This window comes from Durio zibethinus, chromosome 16 (assembly GCF_047325235.1).
Source record: "Durio zibethinus cultivar Kanyao isolate XHJ-2024 chromosome 16, ASM4732523v1, whole genome shotgun sequence".
Classification (NCBI taxonomy): domain Eukaryota; kingdom Viridiplantae; phylum Streptophyta; class Magnoliopsida; order Malvales; family Malvaceae; genus Durio; species Durio zibethinus.
The window spans coordinates 5,148,384-5,171,223 of NC_143177.1; the positions used below are offsets into that span (position 1 = coordinate 5,148,384).

At 33.5% G+C, this 22,840-nt stretch overlaps 1 protein-coding gene and 1 long non-coding RNA gene across 2 annotated transcripts; one reads left to right on the forward strand and one right to left on the reverse strand.

The window, feature by feature from the left end:
- Nucleotides 1-214: 214 nt before the first annotated feature.
- Nucleotides 215-3,500, reverse strand: LOC111291200 (ACT domain-containing protein ACR4-like). The gene is made up of 7 exons (XM_022882834.2): nt 3,099-3,500; nt 2,856-2,901; nt 2,649-2,763; nt 2,490-2,557; nt 1,182-1,781; nt 875-979; nt 215-782 (listed from the first exon to the last, which is right to left on the reverse strand). The coding sequence occupies exons 1-7, from the start codon at nt 3,170-3,172 to the stop codon at nt 438-440; spliced, it is 1,353 nt and encodes a 450-aa protein (XP_022738569.2). The 5' UTR covers nt 3,173-3,500; the 3' UTR covers nt 215-437.
- A 13,908-nt stretch (nt 3,501-17,408) lies between these two features.
- On the forward strand, nt 17,409-21,052 carry LOC149514237 (uncharacterized). Its single transcript, XR_016328594.1, has 2 exons — nt 17,409-18,110; nt 20,090-21,052. It is a non-coding gene; the product is annotated as an uncharacterized LOC149514237 (long non-coding RNA).
- The last annotated feature ends 1,788 nt before the right edge of the window (nt 21,053-22,840 follow it).

The following is a 22,840-nucleotide window of genomic DNA, read 5'->3' on the forward strand; positions in this document are numbered from 1 at the left end:
CATTTCACATTCATCCATTCAATCATTGCCTTTGTGTCCCTTGGGAACCCATCACGCTACCTTATAAGTGCCCGAGGAGGACCTCCATCCCAGCCCAGCTTACCTCAAAAACATTCAAATGATAAGCTACTGTTATTTTGTAGAATTTTTTTGTCTGTCAAAGAAAATACTATATTATCGGAAAATGATAATCAATATTTTGAAGATTTTAAAGTAAAAAAAAGTGAGATATGTGTATTTACAGTACTCTTCAAGACCATGGTAGGGAAATATATTTACATGAGCTTTACAAGCTGAAATGGCTAGTCTAATACCTGAATCCAAGATCTACACAGGGTTGGACTAAAACTTTGAAATGTATTTCTGAGACATAGCCTACTGTTAAGACAAACTATATCAACATTTACATACACTAAGAAGAATAACCTGGTGAACGCTCAAGAACATGACTTTATCAAGCCCAGGTTGTAGAGAAACTTCTCCGATCTAGATTTGAACAGAGTACCCAAAGAGAATCTTCCACTCTCATGAGGTGGAGATTTTGAGTAAGCATCATCCTTGACGTGAAGTATAGTAAGGCCAATCTCTTTCCGAACTGCTTCAATTATTTCACTTTTCACTGGATTTCCTGATGTATCAGTCACATAAAAAGCATTGACAGCTTGGGAACCCCTGGTCGTAACCTCTGCTCGAGTGACTGAAAGACCATTTTCTCTAAATATACGAGTAACATCAGACAAAAGGCCTACCCTGTCTTCACTACAAAGTTCCAGTCTTATGCCCTACATCACAAACAACATACTAACATCAAAACAAAGTACTAGCAAAAAGAATCACAAACGAGAATGTAATCTAGATTTCCCCATCTCCATACCTCGGAAGCTCTCCTCTTAATAGCAGCCTCCAAACAATGAATTACCCTCTGTCTCTCTGCTTCTGAACTAATAGGGCAACCATCTATGTGCCTGATATAGTATTCCTATCAATCCAGAAAGTTAAACAAACAATAAATCAGATGCAAGATATCAATATCAATGAAATCAATTATAACCCTTGACAGCAAAGGAATTAATAAGCTATTGAAATTTAATAACATGGGGTTGACTTTGACTTGTAATTAACATAGAACATAATGAATCTGAAATAATTTGTAATTGTAACTTGAAGGAATTTGGGGCAACCTGATAAGCCTCTGGTCCTTCTGCTATGACAGTCGCATGGTATACCACATACTGCATATCTGTCAATGTGCAAACTGTATCAAAGAGTAACTTAGGCCGATCGGGGCACCTCAAGTTCACAACAGTGTACCCCTTATCTGCACAATTTTCCACAGTTACCAGAGGTTTGCACCTATCACTTGTTGATCTACTCTTAGCATCAATCATATCATAGTCACGATCAGCATACATCATCTGATGCAGCCTCCTTTCCTTATGTGTAGAGCCGACAGAAACAGCGGTATTAGCAGTCCTCTTATCTCTATCCCCTTTCAGAACATAGAGGAGAAGCTGCTTGATCTTTGTTAGTCTTTCAGGATTGTCAATTGATGATCCAGTAGCCTCATCAGTAATGTAAACAACAGATGCCATTCTTGAATTATGGGTCCACACTTCAGCAGCCACCACATTACATTTTAGGTCAGTCAAAACAGCAAAAACCTCTGAGAGCAAGCCTGGTCGGTCTCTCCCAGTCAATTCAATAGTTGTGTGTTCTAAGGCAGCTTGAACACCAACAGATCTTGTCAAGGACCGGAAGCTGTATTCTCTTGGTCCCAGTTGCTGCAATATGTCAATTTAATCATCAATACAATATGGAATTCAGATGACTACTCATAGCATGTAGCTAAACCATCATAGTACAGACATAAGGCAAACGCTACTGCTATTTTGTCTGACAATTTTGTATCTTTTTGTTGATGCAAATATATGGGATGGTGATTATGCTAGAAGGCTAGATATCAAGTGATTGAAGCATGCAACCAGATAAGTACATAGCATGCATATTAATTCTGTATATTACAATTTTCAATTTGACTGACACTATTCCTTCCCTGACATTTGAACATTGTTAAAAGACATAAAAATATTCTTCTTTCCTGCTTGAACCTCACCCTTTTGGTTTCTTGATGATTTAGGAGGATATATATACATATCCAATGTAAATGCAGACAAATTAAGGCTAATTCTGTGAGTAAAAATTAACGCAGGAGTGGAGCATAAAAAGGCTGAACTCAGACTGAACTCAGACTAGAATACATAAAGTGGTACCAGCATGGTGTTACAAGTCTAGCAACTAGCACAACACTTGATTCCCCGCTCTAGTAAGAATGGGTGGAATGAACTCTTAAGTTTCTGTTAAAGTTAAATCTACCTGACCCTCAGTCTCAAACACCAATTTAAATTGAATATTCAGCCAAATATCCATATTTTCATGAGTTTTTTAAGATAAATCAATTAAAAAGATCAATGCTAGTTTTGGAGAAGTACCTGCTGAATTCTTTCAGCCACATCAACTTCAGATAGCTTATCGCCACGCTGATCTGTCACATGAAACACTGCAAGAACCATTTGAAGAAAAACCCCAATCAGAATCCATACAATTAAAACAGTTCATAATAAAAAGCCCAACACAACCAAGGGGCTAACCATCCATGAACCACTCCCCATCTGAAGCAATGTAAGCTCGTCGAATTATAAGATCCAAATCCGTCAAAACCTGAACCACCTCTAGCAGACTTCCTCTCTTATTAGCACTATCAACCTGTAACGTTTCCAAGAAACCAAACTTTATCTGACAATCCTCAACAATTGCTCGTGAAAATAAATACAAATCTTTAAAATTCAATCTGTTACCGTAATTAAAGTTGCTTTTCTGCTTGTGGCATTATCAACTGTAACCCTGCAGAGCCAACAACAAAAACAACGAAAATTCTTGAAACACCTCCATTCCAAGTCAATTAAAAATGGTACTTTTTCAAGAAAATAAACAAAAAGAAACCACTTTAATTACAAAAATCTAAGACTAGAAAATACCATGAAGGAGAATCCAACCCCCCAACCCAAATAGTCATGAACAGAGAATGAAAAACGAAGTACCTTGGAGGGTTCATTCGAATCACAAGCTTCTCAAACTCTTCATCCACCGTTAAAGAAGGAGACCAACAATCCATTGCGACGAAAAACAAGACAAAGAGATGCAAAAGAAGAAAAAAAAAAAAGAAAGAAAAAAAACAGAGGAAAGAATTATAAATACGTGTCAAAGAGGCATAGAAATGGGGAGGGGGGGTTAGCCGTATTAATAATACTGTATTATCTTGTTCAAAATTCAAAATCAAAATCAAAATCGAGTGAGTTTGTTAAGAGGAGCCTTTGGATTCTGAATCTGGTTATGGTTTGTGTGTGTTGTGCGGCGTGTCGAGAGTTTGTTGGGTAGTGGTGGCTCTTGAGTTGGACGAAGAGTTTTGTTGGGACATAACGTAACATACAATAACATTAACTAATACCAAAACCATTCCACTCCGGTATATATAATCATAAATAAAGCCAATTTGACCACTGACCTCTCCTAGTATAATAATTACTTTATTATTATGAATAAATATATAAAAGAGAAAGACAAAAAGGCAGCGCATTCCTCTAATACGGGCAGTCGCCGGCGAAAATGGCCCCCCGTTGCTCTCATCCAAACATTCGGTCGCGGCCCTCGCCCGTTTTTAGGTTTTGAATACTGTAGCTCGATTCTTGTGATATTATCTCATTCTAACATGATGAAAGCCTAACATCACACCCGCCCGCATCATACGCAACTTCTCGTACTTAAATCTTAAAGGCACAACTCATATGTCGATCAACAGCCAGCTTAGAGCCACATTAAACTCATCTCATCCCACGAAACTCATGTTTCAAGGCTTCAACCCTTAGCTTCATTTTAAGCTACCCGCATGCATGATAGACATTTAACATCATATTTATCCTGCCTTAAGGAACTCAAGTGTGCTACCTGTTTATACCACACATCTACCGATTGACCACAAGGGTCTAGCAGTGTATTTGCCTACTAGCTCATTTATCATTTAGGCTCGATGGTGTCCTTTCTACGTAAATACCATCTTTTGATCATTCTGGCTCGAGGAAGGGAAATCGAGGGGCATAGCAAATGCTAGCGTCTAACCCCAAAGTTCAATGCAAAAGAGCGATACAAAGCCCATCGGCCTCAACCGTTCTTGGGTTTACCCTGACTCGGGGAGATATAGTGCCATACTCATGACCCAATGGTGCTCGCCTACTTAGACACTACATATGCCTGAAAATAACCACTTTAGACTAGCTAAGCCTTCACTACCTGTTAACCAAGAAGGTGGTGGAGAGTTGACTTCAATTGTCCCCCTATAAAAGGCGTAATAGCTTTTCTAGCTCTTTTACCAAGAACCGTAAGAATGTCTGAAATAGGACTATCTCAAGACTTTTCTTCGCCCAATTTAGGGCCCCGTGACCTTTCTCTTGGTCACTATAATTTTAGCATTTTATTCATTGTTCCATCAGCCCACTCAAGGGTGCCTGCACACAGCTTTGACCGATAGCACCCGTCTACTAGCTCGCACTAACTTGCATATCTTGGGGCCTAGGGCTTACATTGCCTACACATAATATTAGCAACATGTTCTCGTGCTTAAAATGCTGGCACACAGCTCCAAGACCATTGTCTTAATAATAAGGCCTCATCTACTACTCAACTTAGAGCCAATCATGACAGGATTAAGGCACACTAGGGCATGATCATGACACTCTCCCTATTTATTATGTCGATGTCCTCATCGATGCTAAGATTGCACCCAACTCTCTGGTTGCACACAGTTAGCATTTTCTCATATGTTTCTCACTTATGCCTCAAGGATTGGGTCGAGATCCTATAACATAAAGTATCACCCAAAGTAATAGTTCATTGCCGATGTAGATAGGTTTTATCCTAGCTCCAATGCACATCTGTGCTATCTCCACATATGACTACTAGACTCAAACTGTTTTGCTTGATAAGTGCCATTGCACTGTTTCACCCATGATCACATCATGTTGGGACCTCGAGACACCCTCGTTGATCATGACCCTCAATCGAATAAATGACCATTTACTTTGACACACATTGTTATGCCCTGCTGGATGTGACCCATCACACCAACTGCACGCTTGCAGCATTAAATTTTTGATGCACCATTCTGGACGTAGTGCTTAGGTCAATCGCACTCATACAGCACCATCTACAATAGACCTTAGTATAATGGCATTCAAGCACTTTGGTCACCTCACAACTTGGGTGCTTTCGACCCTTCCAAGGTAAATTTTCTAGGTGTGGCCCTTTGGCCAACCGCCCTTATGGAAGCACTTTAACGCATGCTACTTGGTCTCTATCTCAGACTCAAACACAATGCTCAATAAACTCAGGCTCTACTACCTTAGCTCAATTCCATAGGGAAATCACAAGTCTCACCCACTTTGACTCGAACTTAACTCAATTCTGTACTCAACCATATATACATGATGGTTCCACAACTCGTTTACCTTGTTTCTTACATATCTTAAAGGGCAACTCAAAACCCACACAAAGCTTAAGGATCTATCGATCCAAACAATCACATTGTCCATTGACTTGCTTGACTCAAGGGTTCATCAACCCACTCAATTCTCAAGGTCCATTGACCTACTCGAACTTAAGGCCATCCCATAGACCGGCATTTACTCAAACTATCCCTTGTATGGCTTAATCACCATCGACTTATCCTTTGTCTTGCTCAAACTCGTTTAATCCGTTGACTAGATGCAACTTGAATGCCAATATCATCAGTTTACTTAAGTCAATAGGTCCTTTGATCAACACCACTCATAATGCCTTCTCTCTTAACCAACACAAAAACATGGTCCACTAGCTGGCATACTCTCGTGATCCTTTGACTATGAGAATTCTTAGTCTATTAACCGTCACAACTCACGGCTTCAATCCTTAGCCAACTCAAACTCTTCTACCTCTACAGAATGGCTTCATGCTTAGACCTAAATATTCAGCTCGTATCTTTGTTAGGGCATTTACACCACATAAGAAGTGTATGCGTTAGTAATTAATCTCAATAAGCTCAACTTATGTCCTTTAAGACAAAACTTATTCAGCCTATATGGCTTCTTACAACACCATTCCATGGTGTATGCCCCTTTTGCATTACAGTTTCAATTACTGTCCACCACTTAAAGGGCATCACATGCCCGCATGAACCAACATCTTTTGCTAGGTGAGGCTATATTCTTATACCTTTTCGCTTGGCATCCAAAAGTCTACTTGAGTGCCCTTCACCTAGGTTAATTTTTCTTACAGCACATATTGATGGCTCCTTATCGAGCCTACATAGCATATTATCATAATTATGCCTTGAAAGCTTTTTTTGATCTTAGCATGTCTCTATTTTACGTTATCATGCCCACATATGGGGCTATGTTAATCCCACTACTGAGCTGAACTAGGCTCTATACCAACGTGTCACTGGCTGTATGTTTCTTAGACTAAAACCACACGTCTGTGTAGTACTAAGATTATTTATAGTCAAGGTCAGCTTTTTATGAGTCTATTTTTCCATGAACAACTCGATATGGATCCTTCAAGCCACTTATTCGTGAGCCATTCCTGGCTTGACCCTATAAGGTTGCACATTCCTAAACTCAATAAAGAGAAACCCAAACCTCTTTAACTCTTGAGCACATGATTCTCAAGGTGGCCTCAATCACTCATCTTTGTCGTAGGCATTAAGATCCCGAGCGTCGACTCACCTAACTCATAAGGGCACACAATCACGATTCTTGTGATATTATCTCATTCTGGCATAGTGAGAACCCAACATCACACCCACCTGTATCATATGTAAGCTATCATGCCTAGATCTCAATGGCATAACTCAGATGTTGGTCAGCAGGCCACCCAAAGCCATACTAAGCTTATCTCATCCCACGAAACTCATATCTCAAGGCCTCAATGCTTAGCTTTATTCCAAGCTACCCACACGCATGACAGACACTTAACATCATGCCTATCCTTTAGAAAACTCGAGTGTGCTACCCGCTCGCACCACACCATTACCAATTGGCCACAAAAGTCTAACAGTGTGTCTGACTGCTAGCCTGCTCATCCTTTAGGTTCGATGGTGTCTCTTTTACACAAACACCATCTCATGATCCTTCTGGCTCAAAGAGAGAAAATCGAGAGGAATAACAAATGCTAGCATCTAACCCTATGGTTCAACGTAAAGGCGCGATACAAAGTTTACTGACCCTAACCATCCCTGGGTTTACCCTAACCCAAAAAGACACCATGCCTCACTCGTGACCTAATGATGCTTGCCTACCTAGACACCATATGTGCCTAAAAGTAACTTACTTCAAACTAATCAGGCCTCAACTACCCACTAACCAACAGGGTGGTGGAGAGCTAACACCAATCGTCCCTTTATAAAAAGCATAAAAGCTTTTTTAGCCCTCATACCAAGAATCATAAAAATATATGAAATTGGGACATTTTTCTTTTTAGCCATCATAAGGCCTTTCTTCACCAAACTCAAGGCCTAATGACCTTCCTCTTGGTCACCATAATTCCAACATTCAATTCGTTGCTCCACTAACTCACTCGAGGGTGCTTACACATGATTTCAACCAATAACATTTGATTGGCTAACCAGCTCTAGGGCGCCCACCCTTTAGCTAGCACTTGTCCTCGTATTTTGGGGCCTAGGGCTCACACTGTCCACACATAATATTGGCAACATGTTTTCATGCTTAAAATACCCATAAATAGCTCTAAGACCATTTCCTGACAACGAGACCTTGTTCGTTGCTCAACTCAAGATCAATCATGATAGGATTGAGACACATCAAGGCCTGACCATGATATTGTGGCTATGTTATTTTGCAAGGACTTGGCAACTCAGTGTTGCTCTCTCAATCTCTCTTTTTCGTTTTAAGGCTATTTTTATTAATCTCATTTTTGTTTTAGGATTCTGGGGGTTTTTAAGTAGGGTTGCTGGGCTTGGGACAAGACCCTTGTTTACTTTCTTTTTGCTCAAATATCATCCAAAATTCTAGCAGGATTTTGCTGTGCTTTTAGGGTTATTAAAGTTAAAGTCAACAGAATTGATACGCCACTCATATGTCTCATGTATCACTAGTATAAAAGCAATCTGCTCCGATTTGAATTTTAAGGTAACCCACTTAAAAAAGATATTTGATATAGAAAAAAGTAAAAATTTTTTGTTAAAATTTTTTTTTTAATTTAAGTTTTTGAATTTGGTATACAAAATATAATTTTTGAGTTTTTTTAGAAATTTCGTATGATGTCAAAAAAGGGTAAGAGAACTAAAAACCCTTGTATATCTTAGGTTTTTTTAGATTTTGAAAGAAAAGTAAAATTTTTTTTTGTTTGACTTCACCTAATTATATTTTTGAATAATATAGATAAAGTTATTTATTTTAGAAATTTAATAAGTTTCATAAAATATTATGAAAATAATTTTTTTTTAATATATTTTAAACAGAGATTAAGTTTTTGAAATTAAAAACGTGTTTTTGGTTAAATTTTCAAAAAGATCATGTTTTTAAAATTAAAAATGTGATTTTGGTTGAAAATATATTATGAAAAAAATATATATTTTGCTTGTTGATATATTATGAGAAAATTTATTTTTCAAAATTTCATAATTTTAACAAAAAATTATTCTTTTAAATAAAAATGTAATTTTTGTTAACAAATACTATGTTTTTATGTAAATAATATAATTTTTGTTAGCAAACATTCCGTTTTTATATAAAAAAAATAGTATTTTAATATTTTAAACAAAGATGTAATGTTACTGAAATCTTTGACAAAAACTATGAATAAAAATGTGACTTTTGTTAAAAATATGAAAAGAAAATTATTTTTCATATTTACATAAATATAATGTTTCTATGATAAAAAAAAAAATAATTTTTGTTAAAAATATGAAAAGAATTCAAAATTTAATAAAAACTATACTTTTAAGATAAAAAATGCAGTATTTGTTAAAATTATTAAAATATATATATGTTTTAGAATTTGTTTAGTTTAAACGAAAATAACATGTTATTAATATATCATGTATTATGAATGTCATGTGTTTTGAATGTTACAAGTTATTCACATATTATTAGGAACAATATATTAATGTCATATTTGATACACAAGATATAATAAGATGATATTATAAATATAATTAGATTAAATAAAGTCATCCTATTTTGTATTTGATGTGTGTAAAGATTAAGATAGAATAGTTTATTTATCGGTCAAAATTATCTTTATTTAAAGTTATATATTTTAAATTATTACTATAATTTTTAAGAGTATAATATGATATGTAAGTTCAATCTCATTAATTAAAAATTATACTTTTTATGTTAAGAGAATTGAATTATCCTATACTAAGAGAATAATTATTTTTTTTATAATTCTATCATTTTTTCTTTAAATACAAATAAAATATAATATAAAATAATTATAATATTATCTTGTCAATTATTTTATACACTAAATATGATTTAAAAAATTTTATTAAATAATTTTACATTCCTCTATTCTAAATACAAAAATTTAATATTTTTTGTCAACAAAATGAAAGAATCACATATTCTCTTTCACATTAATTTATTTTAAAATTTGTTTTTAAATAAAAAAAAAATCTATGAATCAAATACCCTTTACAGAGTTAGGGATTGGGGTGGGTGAGGAAGCCTCGCGGCCTCACTTATTACCTTTAATGGAGTAGGAATCTAATAAGCTAGCAAGTGAATCCTTTTGCCTCTCTATTTCAACGCTTTACAAAACATCCGCTATCCTCGCATTGGATTTTGTTTGGCTACTTCCATAAACAGAATCGACAACCATTTATTACTCATCATCACATACCTTTTTTTTTTCACATCTTTTTGGGTGGGAGTGAATGGGGAATGACCAATGGAATGTCTTGCAAATCATGAAATTCACCACTACTTTCAATTAACTTTACCTACTCTAGTCGTTTCCTCCATTTAAAACTTGTTTTTGTGGCCAGGTTTTTAATTTTATTGCAGGAATGTGGATATCCCTATCATCCCCATTCTTTGGAGCAACAAACTTTTTCAACTTTTATAAGAAATTGTGGAGATCGTTGGTTTATAGTAATATGGAACGCAAGAGATAAGTCCAAGCAACCATTTGATTTGCTTGAGCCCTTATCCTCTTTCATTTTTTCCCTGATAAATTGATGAACATGATAATGGTTGCTTTTTATTGTTTTAAATCAGTTTAGACCTATACACTCCGTTACATTTTTTTTATTCTTTGCTTTTCTTTTTTTTTTTTTTTTTGAATGAATAAAAAATTTATTTACTACACCTACTAAGGCTCACCCTACCAAAAAGGAGACGAAGGGACCGATTAGACGTTAATGGCAATGGTAGGTCCTCAAGATTTTCCTTTTTATGGTTCTCAATAAACGAAATGGATACCCAACAATCTATAGAGTCAAAATTTGGCTTGATTGGATGATGCTAACAACCCACCAGATCTCTGCAGTGTCCATTAGGAAATTGCAAATGGCATTGTTTGGTCAAACAACTAATATTAGTACGGTAAGAGCAACAAACATGAACACAGAACACATGGGGGAATGAAGTGAGGACTGAAGAGCAGGATGGATCATTGACGGCAGGTAATGAATAAATGATGCGTTGCAATTAATATCACTTTCTTTAACCACTTCTCCGGCACATGATAGGCACATGGAGTGACGGAGGGGCCAAAACTTTGCTGTTAGTTTCATTGTCTGGGCATTTTGGACGATCACATGCAACTCTGCCACATAAATGCAGCAGGTTTCTGAGCTGTCCCCCCAATAAAAAATGAAAGAAACGAAAAATTTGCAGAAGAAATGAACGGTGATTGTGATTTTACACGTTGGGCTTAGAATATGATGGGTAATTTGAGCAAATCTTTGACCCTTTTGTAAGCCATGTGCAATCACAAGATAAGCACTGTGATTTTCATGTACTGATCTGTTTGTGGCTATACAAAATTTTTCTGTGTAATGGAGCATCAGAATCAGACCACATTTCAGAAAGGAAAGGGAGACAACATCTCTGTACCAAGAAGTAAAGTTTTGTAAGACCCACTTGTCTGAAAAAACTAGCGTAATGTGATGTGGATCTTTTCCACACATGATATAAATCGTAAAAGAATGAGATTAGCATTTTCTTTTTGGATTATGATTTTTCGATAAAATAAAATAGCACTTTTTTTAAGTTAATAATACATGTAGTTCTTAAATTTTAAATCAAAATTTATTTTGATTTCTAATTTTAAAGGAAATTTATATTAGATCTCCAATTACAAAAAATTATCTTATTTTTATCGTTTTGTTTATAAAACTACTTAAATTGACGTAAATTTCAATTAATACTATATTAATGATGTCAGTTGGCATCTTGCATGATGTAAAAACATCAAAATAGAATTTTACTCAAAATTTAAGGATTAAAATGCTTTTATCTTGAAACTTTTTATAATTTAGATACATTTTATAAAATATTAATTCTAAACTAATATTTTTATATTTTTATTGTAAAATAATTTATTAATTAAATATTTTTAATAACGCTTGGTGCTAAGTTATCCTCTATGCACTTATGCCACCTTGCATATGCTCAATTGCTTTTCCAATCATTTTTTGCCAAAAAGTGCCTTATATCCTTGTCATGCTTTGCATTATCCAGTAGCCTCTCCAAGCCATGTAAATCAGTTGCATAAAATGGACCAAAAAATATCATTTTCATAATGGTCCTAATTTTGGCTTGTAGTGCAAATGGTCACTCATCGATTGTGATCTTCTTTGGCGATTCCTTTGCTCCAAAATTTGGCTTTTTCCCTGGCTTGGTGGCTGGTTTTTCTCTTCATTAGGCTCCCCAAAGTTAGCTTGAAGCTTCCCAACTTAGTTTCTCAACTTGCAAGCTAGCCTATGTAAGAAAGGAAGCTCACACATGCAATAGTGGCTAGCTCACAGCTTGGGCACTTCTTGTACATGGCTTGGCAACTTTTCCTCATGGAATGCAACTCATTTTCCTCATAAAAATTAGCTTATTTTAGCTCATAAGCAGTACTTGACATGCCTTGGCAAAATTACCACTAGGTTCGGTCATTACTTCAATTTACATACACATGAAACAATTAAAAATTTTTGGTGAGTAATCAAGAAAAAATGATCAAGTGAGTCATAAAATTAATCAATTAAGTACATGATAATTCTATAAAAAAAATTATCATACCCTTAGTCTTGACTTTTTACTTGTCCTAAAAAGATTTAACTTACGCTAAGGGTCAATTTTATTATCAATTAGAAATTGTTTCCTCAAAAATTGCATGATAATTATAACTTAAGGTAAATCCTAAACAAGGGCTAGACATGAGGGTTATCCTAAAATGTGCATCTACTTAATTCAACTTCCACTATGTGCCACATTCATCACATATCATTACATGCAATTTAGCCAAAATGTAAAACCATAGAATTAACACAATACAATCAAAGTGAAAATACACTCCATATGTTTGCCTTTCACACCTCTTTCCACTAATTTTAGACTAAACATTAAACTAAAGATCCTTAAGTCTTTGTTAGTTTGTAATGTTAGACTAGGGTAAAGGTAGGATAGAAAGAATTTTTAGGATTAAGTACCCTAATGATGCACTACAAGCTTAGGATCAATTAGAGAGCTTTCAAAACTTTATCATCCCCTAAACATGAAATTTGCCCTTTTTATTATTATGATTTATTTATTTATCTTTTTGTTATTTTTTCTTTTTTTTATTTCCCCTATTTTCCAAATGTGACATAGTTCTTTAATCATATCATGAATGATCCTTATGCACATAGGGTACAGACAAGAAAAATGAAAATGCAAAATAAGGTCTAAGTTTATTAAAGTAGGTGCTTAACAAAGAAAGGCTAATATAAAGCTTAAAAGGGTTGACTATGGATATATGCATTAAGTATGGTTTGAAAGGCTCAATCAATCTAAGGATGGCCTAAGTCATTTCTCTAATTCAGTGTAGCTTAGAATTTCACCTCAAAAAATGATCAAATAAATTCTAGAACATAGGCACAACTTCATAAATGAAATGCAATTCCTATGATCACATACATAATCACTAAATGACATGTAATTTAATGATCAAAACATGTACATACAAGTGAGCTTGCAATCAAATATCAACAAATTCCAAGATTCATCTCATGCTTCACACATGTTTGTTCTTTTCCTATTTCACTCAAGTTTATTCTTTTTTTAAATGTATAATCAAAGTTAATCATGGTTTCTATCATTATTGACAATCAACCAGGGGAAACATACTAATAGCTTATAGAAAAAATCTATTAAGCCTAAGTCTTGAAAATATTTTAAAATTTGGCTCAAATTTTATCACCCCTAAACTTAAAATGCACATTGTCCTCAATGTGTAGGCAAATATGAATTTAAGCACAAGAGGTGAAGAATACTCCTTTGACTAGCTAAAGCTTTTCTTCAAGTGCTTTATGATTGGCTTTAATTTTTCTTACAAACAAAACAAAATAAAAGAAATAAACATGCATGAGAAAAATATAATTTAGAAAAAACAAATAAAAAAGAAAACTTTGGTTGTATCCCAAAAAACACTGAATTATGGTCTATAGCTTAAGCATTTCATTAAACTCAAATGTAATTAGAATTGGCCATAGTGATTACACCAAACTTGATTCTAGCATCCAACCATTTGATCGTTTCTCTCTTCATAACCTCATTCATGAGAGGCTTAGTAGTAGGCTAGAGCATGTCAGTGGGTAGGGTAGTGGTAGTGGAAAGCAGGCAATAAAAAATCTTAAGTCTCTTATTTGAGGGACTATGATATATGGGTCGAGGTTTTAGCACTAGGGTCTATGGTGTCTCCATGACCATCTTGAGATTGGAAAGTATCAAGAAAGGAATGAAAACCTTATGGTGGGACTTGAAACAAATAGAGGTATCTAGAAAAAGCTAGGTGACCTCTAATCTCCCCATGTTACCACTGTCCTTATTTAGCACTTTTTTTATGCCTACATCAAGCAAAAATGCATTAATTTCTCCTCTTGTCACTTGAGTTACTGGTATCTTTTGTAAATCATCCTTATTATCTAACTACCATCATAGAAACTCATCAATCAAATTGTCACCAAGTGTGAGCAATTGCATTTAAATTTTAGTGATTTGTCCTATCTTTTTAAGGCATTTTCTAGTGAATATTTGCTTAATCCTTGAGAAAATATGGTAAAAATACTCCTAATTGCTTAAATATTCAATGTGTATGTAAAAATATGGAAAAAAATGAAAATATGCAATTTTTGAGTCATTTTGGATGCATTTTGGTGCAAAAACTCACCATTTGGCCAAACTTGTGTGAGACATGCTTAATTGCTAATTTTGAGAGAAACTTCCTAACTTTTATTCATTACTTCCTTATGCATGATTGAGCTTATGGAACTTCATTTCAAGTTTAAATTCTTATATTGGTCATGATTTTTAATCCCTTTTAGTTTATGAAAGTAATGGTCACATTTATAGTAAGCTTACATAAGCTAAAAGAGGAAAAAAAGCTATTAGTGTTTGTAATGGATTTATAGCTAATTTTAGGAGCTAAATTTTTTTGGAATTTTCCATTGCTTATTTTGATTTAAGTGGCCATTTATTGCCTAGAATTTGAAGAATAAATGGAGCAACAAGTGGCATTGTTTGTAATTTGATCATTTGGAACACATTATCCTTAGCCTATAAATAAGAGTAGTGGCTTACGAAGAGGGGAAAGTTAGATTAGAGTTAGTTTTAGACTTTTCATTTCTTGCAATTTACATTTTTTGTTCATTTTCTCTCAAGCAATTTCTTCCTCATTCTTTTAGAGGGCTATTTGGGAGAAAATCCTTTAAGTTTTCTTGCACAATTTACTTTTCTAGCATTTAAATTTCATGCACTTTAAGTGGCTTGCAATGCAGTTTAATTTTTTTTAAGTTTTCTTGCATATTTACATGTTTTTCTTTTACTTTCTCAAAGCTATTTGGGAGTTTTTTTAACTGAGTACTGTTTGATTTTCATAACTTTTCTCCTTCAATTCTTGCTTGTTTACTCAATTTTTTTTTCAAACTCTCAATTCATAGAACTTTAGATTTGAAAAACTTTGTTGTCAAAATCTCAATTTCGGCCATGCATTCATGGGAGATTCAGTCACCATGCCTCCATAATGATAAGGGAGTTTTCGTTTTCCTTTATTTTGTGCTTGATTTCTTGATGCTTACACATTAAGGATAATGTGTTATTTAAGTTTGGGGATATAGGAAAATTGCTCAAAACTTTTGTAAAATTTTTTGAAATTTCCTTAAGTTTTGCCTTGAAATTGAACTTGACTTATGGTAGCTTGAATCATTGGTATTCTTTCTTTGATTAGTTCTTCAAGTATCTAGTGATACGTAGAGATTAAGAATGAATATAGCTTTAGGAAAAGATTGAATATTGTGTGAATACAAGATGATACTTAGGTTTAGTAAATTCTTGAGTATGTGTTTTCATTTGTTAGTTAATACTTTGATTATTGAATTGCATTTTTTATCTAGTGATTGATTATGTGAGCATGAGATTTTTTTTCATTGGTCTTTGAAGTTGTGTTTCATGATTCTAGAATTTGTTTTGATCATCTCTCGAGGCAAATCCTAGAGGACACATGATTATGGAGATGATATAGGCCATCTTCGGATCGTTTGAGCCTTTCAAGCCAACCTTGATACAATTTCTCCATAATCACCCCATTTGAGCCTTATAATACCTTTTCTTTGTTTTGAAAGCACATTATAAGCCAATAGCCTTGATTTGCTTATTTTCTATCTTTTTAGTCCCTTACCCTATATGCATTAGGACATTCATGCACCATTTGTAAGCTATGCATTATTAGAGAAAAAGGGTAGAGCTTGGAAAAAAATGAAAAAAGAAAACCCAAAAAAGAAAGAATAAAAGAACAAGAAAAATTCAAGTTAGCTTGCAAAAGAAAAAAAAAGGGAAAACCAAAAGGAAAAGAAAAGAAAAAGAAAGAAAAACAATAAAGTGGTGAAAAAGCAAAGAAATGAAAGAAAGAAAAATAGGCGAAAACAAAGTTTGTAGGGTGATTATTTAATCAAGCTTTACCTTTCTTTACCTTGAGAGCTCAACTACGAATGATCCTATATATATTAATGCATTGCTAGGGTGCTTGAGCCTAAATTGACTTTTATCATACCTTGACTCTAGCCTTACATTACAAGCTTGTTAAAGTCCTAAATGATCCTTAGTCATGTGTTTATCTACATTAGTGAAGAGAGATGTGATATGTAGGCTTATGGAACTTGAGCACACTTTATTGATCTTTGTTCTTGAATCTTCATGTTTTGCATAACATTACTAGATTTCATGCAAGGATGTGTCAAAGGTATTGTTTGGTTGTGGAACCATAGTTAGGAATAATCTTAGCCTAGGTTGATACTTGTATCTTAGCATATGTTCATGATTTTACTTTAGTTATATCCATTGATCAATCCATTAGGCATTCATCTTGAATGAAGCTTTGAAAGTATATGATGATTCTTGCTCAAACTTGTTTTGTTTAAGGACAAGCAAAAGCTTAAGTTTGGGGTTTAATTGCAATATAATTTTGGTCTTTTCATATTCATTTTTAGTGCAATTTCTCTTGATTTTAGCTTGTTCCTTGAGATTCTTGGCAAAAATACTCCTAAATGAACATTTATCTCATTTGTAGGTGAAATAGAGAAAATGAGGAATTTTGGACAGTTTTTATTTAATTTAGAGGATTTATGGTTGTAAAAGTTAGCAAAGGCCATAACTAGCGTAATTGTGCTTCATTGCCTTTTTAAGGGAGTTCTTCTTACCTTTTTCTTCTATGATTTGTTAAGCTCAAATGAATTTCATGGAACCTTATTTTTCCCAATTCTCATAATTTTTAGTTAGAATTAGCTCCCTTAGTTCAATTATGCGTTAGTACCTTTCTAGTATCTTTATAAATGCTTGAGAGGTAATGTATGCATATTGGAGTTGGAAGTGGATTTTTAGGTGATTAATTCCAGATTTTTCTAAGAATTATCATGTCAAATTTGTTTATTTAATGGACTGATTTTTGGTAGCAAAATGAAGAGAAAACAGTTGCATTTAGCACCAAAAGGAGGAGCAAAGGAGCAAGCTTGCACATTGGTTGCATGGCATTGTGATCTTGTGCATTTATGATCCATTGCTTGGAGATTCAAAGAAGGTTAAATGGAGTTGCTGCGTTTGCATTTTGGAGGACTCCCATTGGCCATAATTTTGACTTTTTGGAGTGCAATGAATCATGAGAAGAGGGCTTGAAAATAAGAAGAAGCTTAAGAAGCCAAACAAACATGAACAAGCCATGAAGAAAGGAAGGAAGAAGGATCCAGAAGGCTATAATTTAGATATTTTTGGAAGATACTTTCAGGCTTGAGGCATCTCCCATTTGCCCATAAATAAGGGGAGAAGGCCAGCCATTTGTAGAACTGTAGGCTAGGATTTTCGTTTTTTGTTCCTCTAAATTTCGGCATTTTTACTTTCTTGCTATCCGAACAGTGTTTTATTGCACTTTCATTGATTGATTTTCTCTGCAAATTTACTTTTCTTGAATCAAATTTCAATGTGCTTTCTGAATTTTGCAATGAAATTTCCAGATTTACACGTTTCCCTCTTCAATTTCTAGTGATTTCACGTTGATATCAAATCTGATTTCAAATTCACTGTTCTGACCTACATGCAGTCATTTGATTGAAACTTGATGAAATCAAGCTTGTTTTGAGCCAAAAGTTTTTTCCTAGAATCCTAACTCATAGCCTTATAATCCTGTAAAAAATTAGCTTCAAATTCAGCCACAAAAGTACAGTTAATTCTTCAAAATCATGCCTAAATCCAGTTGGCAGAATTGAACTTTGCTTGAGTGACAAAATATCAAGGATCTCCTCTCCATCTTGGCATTTGGTTTGACTCTCTTGCACTTTACACTCTTAGATTCATGTGTTGTTAATTTTCATTTTTTTTGTTTTGCATTTAATTTCATGTTGTTACCTGCTGTTTGGCTAATTTTCTTTGAACTTGCTCTGTTTTTTATGTTTCTGCACAGTTTTGAATCTTATTTCATCGAGCTTGAAATTCTTGTTTTTGATGTGATTTCTTTATTGAATCATGTAGTAAACTTGTTGATTTAGCTTGTCTTTGCTCAGTTTCAGTTCATTCTTTCTAGAAAATTCCAGATATAATTTTCTTTCCAATGACTCGGTAGTTTACATCTTCAAATTAGTTTTGGTTCTTCAATTTTCTGTGTTAAATCTTGCACTGTTTTTTTTTTTTTTTTTTTTTTTCAATTTCTGTCCTTCTATTCAGTTCTTCTCTTAATTCCTTTAATGTCCTTGCAAATTTCAGTTGATGATCATTCACGTTTATGCAAGTTAGATCTAGATTTCTTAAGTGCTCATTTAATGTCCATTTTTGCAACTTACATGCAGAGTTCTTGTCTTTAGCTTGAATTTTGTAATTTTCCTTTCATTAATTGCACCAAATTTTTGTTTTTCTTTTAGATAATTCATTGTTAATGCAACTTACAATTTGGTTTTATATAAAAAGAAGCACGACAGATTTGCAATTTTTGCTAAACTTTCAATTTCAGCTTTAGTCCTTAGTTAGAGTTTGTTTGGATTTTTAAGTTTGCAGTTTTGTTGTTTAAATTTCATTTTAATTCTGTTTGAATTTTTCATTCATATTTTGTTGTTGCAATTTTCAGTTTGTTTAGATCAATTTTAAAGAATTTTTTAGATGTTTCATTAGTTGGAATTTAGAAGTTAGTTAAAGTTAGTTAATTTGTTTCATTTTCTACTTGTAATTTTCAATTTAGCCTAAATTTTCATTTTAAATCATGTTTAGTTCATTGCATTTTTTTTGTACCTACTATTTTTGGATACTCCTTTATTTTACTTAGTTTACATGTTGGAATTTTCACCTTACTATACTTGTTCTTAATGCTTTTTTTGATTTTATTTTTCTAGTTAGTTTAATTTTCATATCTAGTTTGTGATTGAACCAACTTTAGAAGGGTGTGAGGATAAAAGGTATTTAGTCTAGGAATTACTTTACCTAATCCTCGTAGGAATGATATCTTGATCAAAATGTCACTATTATTACTTGTATGGCCTGTGTGCTTGTAGAATATCCTAATCAATCTTTTTTTTTTAAATCATCAAAGTTTCAGCTAGAAATCTAGCAACAGAGGAGGCAACAGGTGTTGACAGCCCTTATGGTGGCTTTTCTCCATGCTAGGTTGCTGGTTGATTCTTGATCTCTTCTACACTTGTTGTTTTACTTGTTTACTTTTAGTTTTATGATTCCTTGCCTTTAATTTGATGTGTTTACATGCTGTTTGGCTGATTTACTTTCAATTGCTCTATTTTTACATTTTGTGGAAGTTGATTTGGATCGTTATCGCATTGTTTTACTTGATCTCTTTGTACTTGAATTTGTTGTTTACTTGTTGATATAAGTTTCCTTAGCTTAATTTAAGTTTAATTGCTTTCTAGGATTATAGATCTAGATTTTAATTGCAGCACTTCTACATTTTCAGCAATAGATCTAGGTTGCAGTTTACATGTTCTTTACATTTTTAATGCATTTCTTTCGAGTTCCTTTAATTTCTTAACATTGTAATCTTGTTACATTACTGTTTGTACATTTAAAGTTCTGTTTAAGATTGAATTCATTTAGAATTCAGTTGCATTTACATTTTGAGTTTACTTGCTCGTATGTTTTGGTTTTTGCATTTTAAATTTTTGTTCATGCTTTTTTTTCAAGTTAGATTAGTGATAATTCTATTTTTTTTTAGAATTATCATGCATTCAATTGGTTAAATTTTATCTTAATTGATAATTTTCCTTGATTATCCACCTAAATTCTCCAAATTTCATATGTAGGAAAAACTGAAACACCATGCCCACACCTAGTGTCATCATGCGAGCAATGGCCGAATCTATTGTAAAATTGGCCAAAGTAATTCAAGGGCCCTTAGGAGATGAGGAGAGCTGATTTCCATGAGAAAATGGAGCCATGAAGAAGAAAAAAAACTGCCAAGCCATGAGAATGAAGCCCTAATCTGTGAGCCACCAACATGGCATGTGGAGCTTTCCTTTCTTGCATAAGATGGCTTGCTTGAGAGGAGCCACTGTACAAGTTGATTTGCAGGAGTTTAGAGATGAAAAGAGGATAAAAAGTGGATTTTAGAGGGACGAAAGGGAGAATCAAACCTATGATTACTTGTAGGAATTTTCTTCTTGCATTTTTCTGTTTCACGTCACTGGTAAGGCAGCAGACTTACTGACCTTCACCTTGACTTTTATGGTTCTATTTTACCTATTTTCTTTCACATTTTGAGAGAGACCAAGTTGCCAACATGCGGCCTAGGTGGAGGCATCAAGAACCCTCGTGCACCAACTAAGCAAGCATTACATGGGATGAAGCTGAGCTGGATATTTCAGTTCATGTAGTCATGCTTGGCAGCCTTCAAAACAACCCGAAAATTACCTTGGCTGTGATTATTGAATGGAGGGCTAGGATGACTTATTTTTGGATGGTGGATATGTTGTCAAATGTTCTAGCTTTTGGCTATAAAAAGGGAGCGAGGGCTAGCCTTAGAAGTTGTTTCCTTTTCATTTTTTCTCCCTTTGCTTAGTTTAGGACGTCTTTGGGGTCTGATGGCAGCAACATTGCTGACCGACCAGCCCCTCCTTTAAGACTTCATTTTCTTTCCTTTTTAGTTCACTTTCAAACTCCTTTAATTGTTGTTTTTAGTTAACTTTTAGATTGTTTAATTTTCCTTCAAGTTGCAAACACATTCCAAGCTCACTTTTATTTTGCTTAAGCAAGTTCTCATTTTTAGTTTCTGCCAGTTTCCAGATTTAATTTCCTTCATGTTTGCAGCAAGTTTGGCATGATATTTGGGCTCTTTGGAGCTTGGAAAGGATGGCTTTGGATGCTAATTTGATGGAAACATCATAGGGCTCCACAAGCTTGATCTTTGTGTGTTTATTTACTTGTATTTTATATTTCTCGCTCTTTAATTTTTCTGCCCAGCTTTTATGTTCTGCCTTTTAATTTTTGTTGTTGTTTACATATTATTTTTATGCTCATATTATGTTATTAAATCATGTTTAAATGGTTATTGCATGGTTGATTAAATGCCTTAGACATGGACTTTTATTTCATGTATTTTTCCTTCCATTCTTCATGCATTTTTTCAAATAGCTTTTCTTCACTTTGTGTTTGGTTTTTGGTTGGAGTGTGCTGCATATTTTTTGTTCATTTTTAAGTCTATTTTGATTTTGTGTCATTGATTTCTTTTTATCATGTAGTTATTTTTAGATTTGATTGCATTTTGCTCATTAGATCTATAGTTTAGGCTTTGTTTTATGTTCCAACTTGTGTAATTTTTTTTGAAACATTTCTAGTCAGTTTTAGGCAAAGCTTTCCCATAACTTTTTGGCTTGTTTTCATGTCTATTTTAAGCTAGTAAAACAGTTTTTACAAATTCCTTAGGTAGGGTTGCATTTTCCTAGCATCTTAGTTCATAGGTCTTATTTTTCATGCATTCTAGTATTTCGGTTTGCATAAATTTTATATTCATTTGTGTTCAGTTTTTGCATATAGTGTCATATAGGTTTTTGGTTCCATTTTAGGTCTATATTGACCATGTAAAACAGTTTTTATGTTTATTTACATTTCATACATGTTTAGGTGGTAATTAATAACATAGGTCATGTAGGAATTTCATCTAGTTTACTTGCAAGTTTAATTTTCTGTTTTATTTTAATTTTTTGCATTTAAATTATTATGCTTTCATATTTAATTTCCTATTTAAGTGAATTTAAATTATTTTTCATGCCTTAGTTAATTTTTTTTAATTGTTTAATTTTCTATTTTTAGCAACTTTCTATTTTTAGTAATTTCTATATTTAGTAAGCTTTAATGCTTAAGTAGTTACGTTTTTCCTAATTTGTAGTAATTAGATTTTAAATATTTAGTAAGGTTTAATTTTCATGTAATTTAATTAATAAAAAAAAAGATTTTTAGTTTGACCAGATATACCCGAAGTGTCAAAATTGGTACTTACCTTTAGGTTTAGAATTCCCAATCACCATCCCACTTTTAACCTCATAAATGAATATGCAATCACTAGTGCTCTTGGGATAGTTACTAGGCTTTTAAACTTTAAATTTTCCTCCTTATCATCTACCCTTATAGTCAACTAGTAGTATTTGCCCTTCAAGTCGAATCATTTTTTGGCTAAGACATTGTCATATTTGTAGTACTTTGATATTTTATATCTTATAAAGGTCTTGTTTATTTATCATTGAGGTTTTTACATGTATTTCATTATTGATGCTTACATAATCAAGTCCTCTAAATATAAATAAAGCTTTGCAAGGGAATTATAATAAGATTGTAATTATGAGATTATTATTGCACAAAAGCTGCATGTTCCAAAATAGTTCCTACTTGATGCATTATTAATAAGAGCACATTGACAAAAGTTATTGAGAGTAACACATGGTTATGCTCTTACTTATAAAACAAACAACTAATCTCATAGGTTGAAGTTTGAGCTAACATATGGGTGCTTGTTACAAGAACAAGTTCATTGAACATGACCTAAGATTAGAATGCTATAT